Raw genomic sequence first — 12986 nt, 5'->3', positions numbered from 1 at the left:
AGGTTATCAAATATAACTGTAGTTAATAATATTAAGATGACAATAACAAGTTGGTTGTACCATAACTCTTGCTGTATTCGATAAAATATACAGCCGAACTATAACTCTTAGCCTTAATTTTCCAAACTATGAACTCTCACTGCCCTTTCCTTTCTTAATCTGTTACTCTTATATTATTATATTATATATTACTCTTATATTATGGTTAATAACCATTTAAGCTTGCGTATCGATGTCTTCTCATCTTTTATTTCTTTAGTTAAAATAATCGAAGTCACCATTCTTACTTAGAAGAGATTCGGATATTTCACTTTCGTTACACGCATCGAAAGACAGGAGCACATGATAAACGATGGAAATGGCGTGATACAAAAACGTAAAATGCGCCATTCTCTACGGTGACAAAAATGACGCTTGGTCTATAGCAGCGTGAATAAAAGTTTCAGGTTAATGACCGGCAGGCAACGGCAGTTAAATCGCTGTTCCGCGACGCAGTTTTATAAATGCAATCACGAGAATTTAAATGGTGGAGGCGTGCTGCGAGTGAAGCGCAAGAGTGGAAGGACGATGAATCCGAGGCGGAAAGGAAGTATCGTGCGTTTCTCGTGCCGTTCGTATTTCCTGCTCTTTGCATTCCTTTTACGTCCCATAAATTCCCGCCAGCTGAATCGCTAGTTCGTTATCACGATCTATGTTTCACAGTCGCTTCCGGAACGCGTTCAGGCGGTCTACCGAATGAGCGCCTGATATTGCGGAGAATGTTAATCTCCGCGGTTGATCTAGCGATCATCCGGTTTCGAATTTCGTAAATTTTGTACGTAACGTGCTGACTGTAAGAAACCTACTCGCGGAGGATCAATATAAATATAGCCATTCCATTATAATTATTTCAATATATAAATATAGTTATATAAATGTTTTACTATTAGAAAAATCTTTTTTTAAAGATATTAGTATAAAAAAACAAGGGAAACGAGGCAAATTATTGGGAAATCATTATTCCTCATCCGTCCTTTGTCTTTGCGTGTTACCGAATTGATACATGCTCGTATCTATGGAGCTAAATGAATATTTTATGGGACTTGGATTACCATGAATTTGAAGATTGAAACTTTCCCTTTATAATGGACTGGTTTTGTTTTGATTCAAAACATGCAGTCTCTACAATACTTTGGAAAGCGTAGGTTTTTGTTAGTCAAATGTCATTCGGATCGAATTCTCTAATTTGGTGATCGAGAGTATAGAGTTCTCCAATTTGGGGGTCATTTCTCGAGTTCGTATCGAGTTCTCTAAATTAATGGCCGTTTAGGTGGAATGCTGTAATTTGGATGTCAAAGGATATCAAGTTCTACAGTTCGAAGGTTATCTATGTCGAATTGTGCAATTTAGGAGTTGAAATTCAAATGTCAAGCACGTCGAAGTTTAGAACTTAGAAAATGTTCGATTTCTACCGAAATAAAAATACCGAATTCTATCATTTAAGGATAAAGAATATCCTGTAATCTCCAAAAGAAGTACATTTTTCGACTGAAAATAAATACTACAACGCAACAGATACCAATATTTATCTTTAAAACTCTAAAACCACTAAAGACTGCTGGAGTAAAGCTGTTATTACATCAATTCAGAGTTCTCACGAGTGAAACATCTTCGAGACAAAAGTTCAACGCCTCGGGGAGAATCTAATCCTACTCGATGTCGATACGAGTAACAACTATCGAGTCCCTTGAAACATACTTCTTTGGTGTCAAGGTATCGGGCCTAGTTCCACGTCTCCTGAGTCCCATAAGTTCAGGCTCATCTGTAGCTAGCCGTATATCCAGACGATTCTCCAGAACGTGAAGAGTTTCCTCAAAATCTCTACCTACTAAGGTACTCGGCGAACGTTCGTCCACGAAGGATGCATTTAAGTTTTCAAGGACTCGCGCGATGTTCTGATCACGATGTTGCGTTAGGTTAGTTGCGAGATGTGCTTCGTCTGAACTGTAAAGGATCTCGAAAATTCACCGGAGCTTCCTGAAGGGTCGACGAGTAGATAAGGACGTCTAAATGTGGAAGATTTGGAAATGATGGAACATTAAACTCTCGTGAGTGCATTATGATGACGGAGATATGATAAAGATGTAAAAGTATGTGTACTATCTCGTTCATGAATATCTGGATACTTAAACGGAATTATAGCGCGATAAAATCGTGATTATCAGAGCATAGATTATCAAGAACATTAATTATTGAAACATTGTTTAACGAAAAGTTTAAGAGTATTTTCCTTTAGGTGTATAAAGAAGATTAGAAAATAAGAATAGAAACTGAAAGAAATTGATTCATTTTTACTAAAGCTTCTGTTCCTGTTTAATATTGATATTGATAAAACAGTTCACAATACTCGTATACGTGGAGATACAGAAGTGTTAATCGTTTCGTAATTCATTTCTTAAGTTTAGTGTACGTTGCAGCAGCTCGCATGCATTTAGAATTTATTGTACATAGCTGCGCAGGCTTAATCGCGATTTGAAATTTAAATTGAAAATAAACTAATGGCTGGCTGTGTGCGTTCTCGTCCGGAAATTTTGACTTTAATTAAATTATTCATAGGGGATGGCGGACAGGCCGAGCGGTGTAATCCTTTATTCAGGTTTAATTCCCTGGAGAATTCGTAATTATCCTTTGTCCCTATCCCTCATCAATGATTCAAAGTGTCCATTCATGCTTTCCACGAACTTGTAGGACACATATCGACGTTGCTTGACATCGTGGAGTTAAGTTATGAAATGTATTATAATTGATAATTTAGGATTTTAAATGTTTAACATTTTAATGAAAAAAAAATCGAAACTTTATATTAAATACAAATTTAAACGCTATAAATGGTAGAATCATTTATTTTAACTTTTAGGGCTATATATAATGAATGGATATGTATATCATTTATTACCCTACATACGTTCTCAGCTCTAAAAACCAGGGTTTTATTATCATTTTCAAATTGATTAAATTCGATGACGCAATGGAACTTGATAATTAGCGAAAATTATCGCCAAATTAAAATTATGAAACGACGCTATAAATAATTTACGTGATCACCGGCGGGAATAAAAATCAGATAAGACTAACGAAGTGGCAGACAAGAATGTCGATGAAGCGTCTCATGCAAATTACCATGACATTTCATGTGAATCGTCCTTAACCTTTTTCCTCGCTGACCGAAGCTCTAATCAGAAAATCGATATTAATCGACCTGAAAATGATTCACAGTATTCACTCGATCATGGAATCTAAACGACGAGGCCGTGTTTCGATAAAGTTTCGATTCCCTGTTTATCTTCGTGTTTAACTTAACCGATTGCCGTGACTCAATTCGATTTTCAGTTTTAGTTTCTTGTTATTCTTCTATCCACTTCCGCCTTGCTCTTCGTGAATTCTTTCAGAAACTGTTCTCCAGTCTTTCTTCTCTAACTGGATGAAACTTTATCGGGCCGTGTGTCTTGTTTAAGGAGCGGCAAAACGCAGAACAGTAGCCTTGTTATCGTTTCTGGTACTTATATAGTCTTGTTTGATACCCCGTAGTTGAGAGGAAAGGAAAAGAAGAAGAAGAAAGCGGAAATAAATGATGAAGATGGGAGAAAATAAAGTTGGCCTTATCCTGGCTTTGAAATCAAATAGCGAATACTGATAGAGTTTACAAGAGTAATCTTACAAAATGAGACTAAGAATGAAGAAAAAGGAGATTATGTATCTTTGATGAAAGAACTTTTCCTTATTCCATGACTAGTTAACGAAGAAAAATTCCCCATTTTAAGTGATACTATCCATCGTAATACTTCTACGGTAAAGCTCCATTTACTTGAACTTGTCGGGGAACAAAACAGTTTATATAATTGGAATTCATATAATACGAACTGAGAAATCCTTCGCGTATCCATTATATTTTATTCACATAATAGAAGCTCGTGTTCAGTTGAGTTGTTAAATAAAGTTTCGTTTCAATAAATAGAGTTCAGATAAATTGAGTTCCACTTTTATTTATTAACTATAATTTAAAATAATTTTAACGTGACTCGACAAACAATTTATAACGCTTCGGTGCTCAAATTGAACAAATTTCGTTCACCTTGTTCCAGGTGAGGAACTGTGGATTGCTGGTGTAAGACCTCGGCCCCAGGAGTGGCCCGGGGGTTACCCTGGGGACCTTGGGCAAGTGCTTGTGCAAGGACGAAGCTGTTAAGAACGACGAAGGACACGGGAGGCGGAGGAGGAGGCCGCTATGAACGCCAGCGTCAACATCGAGAGGAACTCCTGGCGGCTGCCTCCCGACGAGACCGTCCAGGTCGCCGATCCCCGTTCAAAGTCAGCCCAGGTAAAAGAGGTAAATCGCTCCAGCAGTCCATCGTGCGTTTTCCCCCCTCAGATATACGTTGTCGATTCGAGATCGTTCGAGATTCGTCGTAACGCGGCGAAAATTCGTCAGGTTTTCAACGCATGATTCTGTCTAGTGTCTCTTCACTTCTCTGACAATCACTGATCGTAGTTGTGGGAACTTCTATATGGGATCTGGCACCATAGACTAGTGCACAGGATGTAAAATACGTTGGTGTATAGTTTGAGGGATATTTTGGATGAAATAAAAATGAGACGATCTTTGAAGATTTTTTGGGAATTTGTAAATAAATCTTTGCCAAGTACAGACAAACAAAACGTTCACAATTTATTATTGTTGTTGTTTTATTTATTATTGTGTCGATAGTTTCGATATATTAATCTTCCTGAGACCTTCGGATTTTTTATATCCCAATTTTTAAGCGAGAAAAAGATTTTTAATCCTTAATTTTAGATTCTATTTTTAATCATACAATTTTATTTTTAGAAAGCTCGTTAAGTCGCAACACGCAAGGCTTGAAAGTATCATGTATTGTCAATTGTCTCATTTTTGTTAGGACAAGTCCCTTAAACGCGTGTACAATGGAATTTTACATATATCTCGAATGTTTTGTCTTTCTTCCTCGTAATACCGTTAGCGATATCGCAGTTATAATGGTTGACTGGTAGCAATGGTACCTAGCCGAAAATATTTTATAGTAGCAGTCACGACTAACTTAATTGAAACGCATGCTAGTACGAGGATTTTGCATTTGAGGTGGAATGAGATCGATGGTTGTAAGTTAGAATACTGAGTAAGATAGAATTTTAGCTGTGTAGCGTGTGCCATACTGTTACGAACATTATACAGAGTATGCCTGTTATATACATATAAAGGTACACGTTAACATAATTTCAAGATAACATGACACAGTTCAGACAGTTTCCGTACAGAAAATTCATTGGCGTCATATCGCATCTGGTAGTCGTTAACATGACTGTTAAATTAACTTGTTGATCATTAACGGAGCGGGAATAGCCGGCGAAATGCGTTGTCCCCTCGTTCGAATTGGACACAATTCTTAAATTAAAAATGAGTAACTAGTGCAAATTAAAAATTACCGCTTGCTGAGAATTTAATCAATTAAACGATTTCAACGTCTAAGAATTTGAAAATTGGAAATGCTGCAAACAGCCGTGAATTTGAACGTTTGGAAATTTCAACTTGAAACTTGGATGTTAAAAAGCTTAAAAGTTCGAACAGTTAAAGAACATAAAAAATTGTTGCTGACGATTAAAATCCATTCTCTCGGCGAAGACCATTTACTCGAGATATTGTCGTGTTCAAAGCAGAAATTGCACGCATCCTTTTTTTCGTTTCATTGACTGCGCTTTGTTCCGAGTATCTAGCTCCGGTTTACAAGTGCTTCCCCACGCGAAATAAAGACTAGTACACCGTTTCCACACTGGCGGAGTGGTCTTCTTAAGCAGCGATCTCTGAATTAACGAAACAATTAATGGAAAGGAGCGTGAATGAGCGAGTCCGTAAAGTCGTCGTTTTTCACAGTAGCAGCCAGTGAATTTTCTACAGAGACGAGCTCCAAGTGCCACTAGGAATTAAGAATTTAAACAAAAGAGTTGTAAACTTTTCGTGTACGAGAACACTGATCGTATTCCTCGTGTTCACTTCAGTTTACGTCTCTCTTACACTTCTATAAACGATCATATGCTTTCAACAATAAACCGAAGATTATTATCTTTTCCAATATCAACAACGAATGATTTCTGCTTGTTTCGTAACAAAAATTATAATAGTAATTGATGCGTGACTTGTACATCAATACACTATTTGAGACGCTCCTGATGATTAACAAGAAAATGTTTCAAACAGAATTCACTGATATAAAAAAGACTTTCAAAAGCATCATTTTTCATATAGAAACAGCAGTAGTTTTGTATTTTTATATCTTTCTGATCATACTCCAACGAAATGCTAATCAGCTTGAGCAACATTCAACTCGAGCCATTCATCGATTAATCAAACTCGCAAATACGAAAAGCTTCGAACGTCTTCGATTGGCGTGGATTCGATAAAAAGTTCCGGCAGATTTAGAAGGCGACGTTGGAGGTCGAGGAGAGAGAGAGAGACACGTGACTAATTACGTAGCACAAGACGAATCGGAGAGAAGAAGAGGATAGTCGAGAAACGGGTATTCATTATGCAAAGCTGGCTACTAGCTTCGCTCCCTTTGTTTCCTCAGCTCTCGTCAACGGCCACGCGGGAATTGACTGTCGGGAGAACTCGCGACTAACCGTCCTATCGTGTCAACTAAACGCCATGTTGCCAACCGAGGACACCTTTGAGGAGCCCTTGAGAAAGTTAATTATGCAAAGAATGCGAGAGAACAGCGTGGAGCGTTCGCCGAGAAACGACCCCAGCCGCGCCATCTCGAGATGGAAAACTAGCGCGTTTGAAGGAAATCTAGCCGACTGCGAACTGCAGATAACTGGCGACCGATTTCCCCTCGCATAATTCACCGGTAACCGAGTATCCTCGGGGCTCTCTCTGCGTTTACCATTCGCATTCTTCAGAAACTCTCGAGTTTTCGTCGGCTGATTGCTTCTTTGGTCCGATTGAAATTTCGCTGGATGATGAGGGCTGTTCTCGGGGAAAACGAAGGTAAATATAACTGGAGGAAATTGAGAAATAATTATCGACCAGCGAAAGACCAAAGACATAGAAGTTTCGAGAGTTTCCTGGCGAGGTAGGAGCGCGGCGCTATGGTATGCGTGTACAGTATTGAACAAAAGTTCCGGGATGCTTGGTATATTTAGAATAGGAAAGAACGAACGTTGGAATTGTTACGTTGTAGAAAATTCGTTCACACTTTCTTGAACCCTCGAATGCGTGATTTCTCCAAATATAACAAGACATTTTAGTATTGCCGATTTAAAAATGCATTCAAGTCTTTTGTATCTTTATTTGGTAAAAATATTTATGCCAAATAGCGAAAAAATACGCAGAAGATATATAGACACATATATTGAAGTCGTAAATTAATTATTATGATAATTATAATATACTTCTCCGTTGATTAATCAAGCTTGAAGATACGATAGCGTAATATATTATAGCGTAATTTGTAAAATATTTTCACTTCATATCACTTTAAATATAGACGAATGATAAATTTATTTTAGTAAAAATTACATTCAAATAAGCATACAGTGACTTATGGATGGTAATACATATGCGCCATTCCACAGGGGTCTTTCACTTCTCGAGTCTGACTCGCGCGAGCCTATACTACTCAAACGATGGCTGGCTTGTGTGCTATACACTCGTGCCGCGGCTAAGTGGCAATCGACGTTTATTAACCGATCAGCGGGTTGGTTACACGGGTACAGTCGATCGATTGAAAAACGCTGATTGCCGGTTACTAGATACACGCGTAATACACGAAGTCGAGGGCTTTCACCCACTTGCGGATCGTCGATTAACGAACAATTAATTCAGTCATCGGCGAAATTGCTCAGAGAATAGCCAGAGATTCGAAAACAAGATATTACCAGGTGTATCGACAAATTGTTTATCTTTCAAGCCTTTTTTATCTTTCTAAGTTTTATTGTTGTCTTTTTACGGCGAGTGGTGGCTAGGTAAAGAGAGAACGTTATTGAGCTAGCTTCAAAGAGACATTCCTGGCGTACCACTTACGAACCGTCGATAAACGAACTATTAATTCGGTCACTAGCAGAACAGCTAGGTCGAAGACTCGAAAATACGATAACAGTATTTATAAATTTACGCAGCTTTATTACATACAGTTTTATAGTTTTTATTGTTTGTATTTCACGGAGAATGACAACTAATGGAGTTAATGCTGAATTTGCTTAAAATATGAGGGCAGAGATTCGACAGTACAATAACAATAAAAGTATCTATAAATTAACGTAACTTATAGCTTTACTGTGATTTATCCATAGCGAGTAACGTCTATGGACCGAGAGAATGTCATCGTGCGTGCTTCAAAGAGGCATTCTTGGCGTAACCTTAAAAGGAGAAGTTTGGAAATAGTTCACGTGATGTCGTAGAAAATCCCACAGATCCTATGGACTTGTATATAATTCTCTCTCTCTTTCTATCTCTTCCTATCTCTCTCTCTCTTTCACCGATACTACTATTTATAAATCGAACTCTGGTAAATATTACGTGTGCGCGTATGTACGTACAGTTATAATTCCCTAGGAACGGCGAGGCGCGGAGAAAGCGGCACTGGAATTCCGGATCGATAGAACTGAAGCCTTCAGCGGGAAAATCTAAATTTATACCGACTGTCGGAATACAACTGCGTGTTTGGATAACATTTACATACCGCGCGACGTTGTCGCGCGACGAGAGCAACGGGCTCGAGCGAATTTTCAGACGCATGCAGATTTATTCATGAAAGACTACGTTGCAGGACTGCGTCGTCAACTATCCCTATAACTGGCAGGAACTCAGCGGTCAAATAATTTTCATCGCCTTCCGGTATCCGGAATTGTTCTATATAACAGGTTATATATATACATCTACTTGAGTTGGAGAAATTTGCGTGGGAAATATATGAGATTATCGCAACCATCCTATTATCGCCGTTGCTTGTTAAGCGAGTTAACGTTCGACGCTGTGAAATAGCAATTTCATGGTTCTCGTTTCTTGTGTATATTACGAACAAGTACATTAGGCAGAAACGATATAATGTGGGTATAAAATCCGTTAGGTACTAAAGCTTATGCGTTTTGACAGATGATACGGTGTAATACGAGATATTTTTGGGGCGTAATAAACTGGGTAATTATTCATTTTACCGATTATTTTCCAAATTTCTCTATTTGATTCCAATAGATTGTTGATTTAGCTTACATTTCAATAAGAAGGACAGTCGACTCTTTTCAAAGCCACCAATTGTCTTGCTCGTCTAACCTTTTTAATAAATTCTGAATATTAAATGAATGTTTATTAGTGCACGCTAGTGAACATCTCTCGATATCATTTCCATTCTACCATCAAATATTCCATCATATTCCAGTCCAATAGACCACAATCGTCGAGGTTGCACTTTCGAGTTCAGAAATTCTCATTATCTGGAAACAGACGTGGTCGTGAAATGAAATGACGCGGCTCCTCGGAGGAAGTTTGGTGCGATGATCGGCAGGGAAAAGTGAGACCCGATGGCAAAGGTCGCCGTTTCGCGAGATTGCATCGTGCTCGTTAATGAATCGTCGTGATAACGTCGCTGCCGATCGTTAAACGCGTCGTTGTTGGGCGCGAATCGCCGGCATCGCACCGAAAAGGACTCGAAAAGCTTCCAGTTGTCAACCACGACCAATTATGAGGGCGAACGTGTTTCTCGATCGTTCGGCTCTTCTCTCAAAAGGATTTTCCTGTCGACTCTTCTGTGCAGTTCGGTGCATGGCTAAATTGCACCCCCGGTGGACTCCTTCCAGGCATTATATCGACATACCTCGATATTTCTTCCACCTGAAGCTGTCTTTCCTTTTAAACACGTGGAAGAGGTGGCCGTGTCTGACTCTAGTCGATTCGTCTTGCTCGCGAATTTTTTGTTGAACAAAAGTACTTTTCTGACAATATCTTATTCTTTTAAGGGAAATATGATACACGAAGGAACAACATATTGAGATTTGTACACATATACATAAAAAAATCAGGTGATTTTTGATAATCAGTAAGAAATTCTTAAAATCGTTGATTACTATGTTATTTAAGATCGTAGAGCATAAGGAGATCATATGTTCAACATTGCAATTATAATCTCATCAATTATGTATATACTGGCTACAAAAAGTATTTTCACGTGATTGTGCCCACTAATTAATTAAGCCCAAGTACCTCAAATTACATATTACTATTATACATAATTACTATACATATAATTATTTAGCATAATTGTTGATCCATTATTTTTCTAATAGTAAGAACACCCAAATACAATTAACACTACCAAACAAAAATTAATGTATATACTTCCAACTAAAAAATATCGATTTACTTGATAATTTTTTTACAAATTTTCCTAAATACGGGCAACCACTTTAATCCCTTTCTTAAAAGAATTTCGCATCCAGGCGAAAAATCTTTTCACGCGACAAGCTTCGAAACATGCTCGCCTTCACACAGGTCACCGCTAGGTTACAAAGTGACACGGGCCAACTACCTGTTTCACGGTTGTAAGAGCTGTCCACGAAACTGGGAACTCGTAGTTTGAGAGGATGGGGCACCGCGGAACTAGCGAATAACACGATGGTGGCTGCGGAGGGCGAGAAAGCGAGCATGCATAGAGAAACTCGGAATCAACTTGAAATCGCCATTCGGTATGCGGGTAAGGTCGAGGCCTCTTTGAAACAGTATGCGTGTGGCTCACTATGCCTATTACACAGCCTCGGGGAACTGAGCATACTGAAAGCAACAATTGCTCCGCTTGACCCTTTAATAGACCGTGTTGCGTGTTATCTAGGGAACTCTCTGATAAGAAGTCTCCGTGGGGTCTACTTTGAAATGCCTCGTAGAATAATTAACCTGTGCCCGACAAATTGTTGTAAGAAACATCCATGCCATTTTGACGAATAACATTTTAGATGAATAAATTATAAAATTGTTCAGCAAATTCATAGCGAAAGTTTATTAGCGAATCAAATTGGAATTAAATCTTTTGTCATCTATCTTTTTAATAATGAATTCTTTCAAATAACTTTCACAAATACCTGGAATATTTCACTTCTTATCCATATCCTTCGAATAAGCTTCAAATTTTTGTTAGAGAATCGTCGACAACGGAAAATGAAAAAGGAAACACTTTTTTTTCATGACGAATGTTCATTTGGTACAGACGGGAGCAACAGTGCTGCCCTCTGTTTGGTCGATATCGCCTCTTCGCGTTTCTTCGCGACATCATCCTCGCGATAATCTGGACGTATTAATCAGCTGGTGAAATTCGGGCCACGAGACGGTAGCTGAAGATGGATCGATTTAGAAATCCTTCTAAGTTTAAATTATTCGATAGTCATATCGGACGGCGACGAAATGGACCGATAACACGTTCCGTGTCGCGCCAATTTTGTGTGATTTGTCGTCCAGGGCATATGAATTATAGGTTATGTTTACTATACGAATTAAATAAATTATGTTTCATAATGGCTATAAAATTTCAAAAATTACTACTATATGGAAAAATACCTGATGTATAAAATAATTCGATATACTTTGTAACAGCATATAATATATACAGTGACTCGCATTAATATCAATATTATTTAGTTATATGACATATTATACAAAAAACTATATCCATTAAATAAATAAAATTTATACTTCTGTTAACTACAACAGTTGTGCTATATTAAAAAACAATTAATTCGATAGCGCTGTTATAAACAAATATACAGAGTAATAATTTCTCGAAAACCGTGGTGTTCGAATATTGATGCAAATCATTAGATTTTATAATTTCCTCTCATTTCATCTTTCTGAAATAGAAAATCCAGCACGGATCAGCTGTGATCCACGTGATACGGAACGTGCTTGAAGCCAGATAAATATTCGACGAACCATTTTATTTTCTCGTGTCTGATCGATACTCTGATACAAGAACACGGTAATGAAACGATAAAATTAAAAGAAGGAGGCATACCTTCTCCACCTGGATTTTAAGTGAAACAGAGACGACAGATGAAACGACACGTCTGTTCGATTATCGACCCCTTTCGGCGAGTGCTCTCCTGACCCCTGAAGGGTCAACCGCGCGAGGGGAGAATCGGCATATGTTACCCCTTTGAGCTTTCTGGCTCGGGCAAAAAGAGACGGGCGACCGGAGAAGGGTCTCTCTTCAAGCGGCGAAAAGGCACGCCAGTTAGACATTGTCTTTCGGCCTGAACGGTGCTGATCTAAGTCGCGAGAGTCCCACGATGAAAACTTGCGCACGGCTACACGGAACGCTGGTGAGCTAATCTCACGTATTTTTCACGGATTCGTTTCGCTTGAACCTTCTCGATCCTCCGAGCACGTAACTTAAATTTCGAGAGTTAGAGATTTTCTCAACTAAATTGTAGAAATCAGTGAGCTGTTAGCTGTATCCGGTCCATAAATTCATTTTCCTTTTATATACATTAGACATATACAACATTTGTAACAAAAGTATTTGCATATTTATAGAAATTTGTATACTAAGAGAGACACGAAACCTAATCCAATCCAAGGATTTAGGTCTTCCAGTAATAAATTACAAATTCATGAAGTATTGCGAGAAACTAACAGCGTACATGATGGTTGATGTTGGAAAATTTAACAAAAAGGCAGTCTTGGTAAAACGTAACTGGTTATAGGTATTGGATTTTGAAATTGCTCTTATATGAAAAACGAAAAAAGTTTCAAAGACTTATTATTCCTTTTTGTGGTCTTCGTACAAAGATAATTTATTCTGAATATAATACATAAATTTGCGATATTATAATATCAAAGTATAATTAAGGTGATTGGGTTTTGGTATACCCGATGAACTCCAATTTTAAAGCTATAATACCAATATCGAATCAGCCTATATTTTACTGCTCGTTCGTCCAAAATCCCGCTGATT

The 12986-nt window shown here is 38.1% G+C and overlaps 1 protein-coding gene across 3 annotated transcripts in view; it reads left to right on the top strand.

Annotated features, from left to right (window-relative positions):
- The window catches only part of LOC122572279 (dipeptidyl aminopeptidase-like protein 6), a 116493-nt gene that overhangs the window by 78128 nt on the left and 25379 nt on the right, over nucleotides 1-12986 (top strand). Inside the window, exon 2 of one of the 3 annotated variants that reach the window (XM_043737069.1) lies at nucleotides 4122-4357. In XM_043737069.1, coding sequence (XP_043593004.1) covers nucleotides 4265-4357 — 93 coding nt within the window. In that variant the 5' untranslated portion in view covers nucleotides 4122-4264. Of the gene's footprint in view, nucleotides 1-4121; nucleotides 4367-12303; nucleotides 12352-12986 lie in introns of those variants that run through there. The other 2 variants (XM_043737068.1, XM_043737071.1) reach the window with 2 other exon arrangements.

This window comes from Bombus pyrosoma, linkage group LG11 (assembly GCF_014825855.1).
Source record: "Bombus pyrosoma isolate SC7728 linkage group LG11, ASM1482585v1, whole genome shotgun sequence".
In the NCBI taxonomy this organism is placed as follows: Eukaryota; Metazoa; Arthropoda; class Insecta; order Hymenoptera; family Apidae; genus Bombus; species Bombus pyrosoma.
The sequence above is the reverse complement of the archived record's forward strand: the minus strand, read 5'-3'. Positions and strand labels throughout refer to the sequence as shown.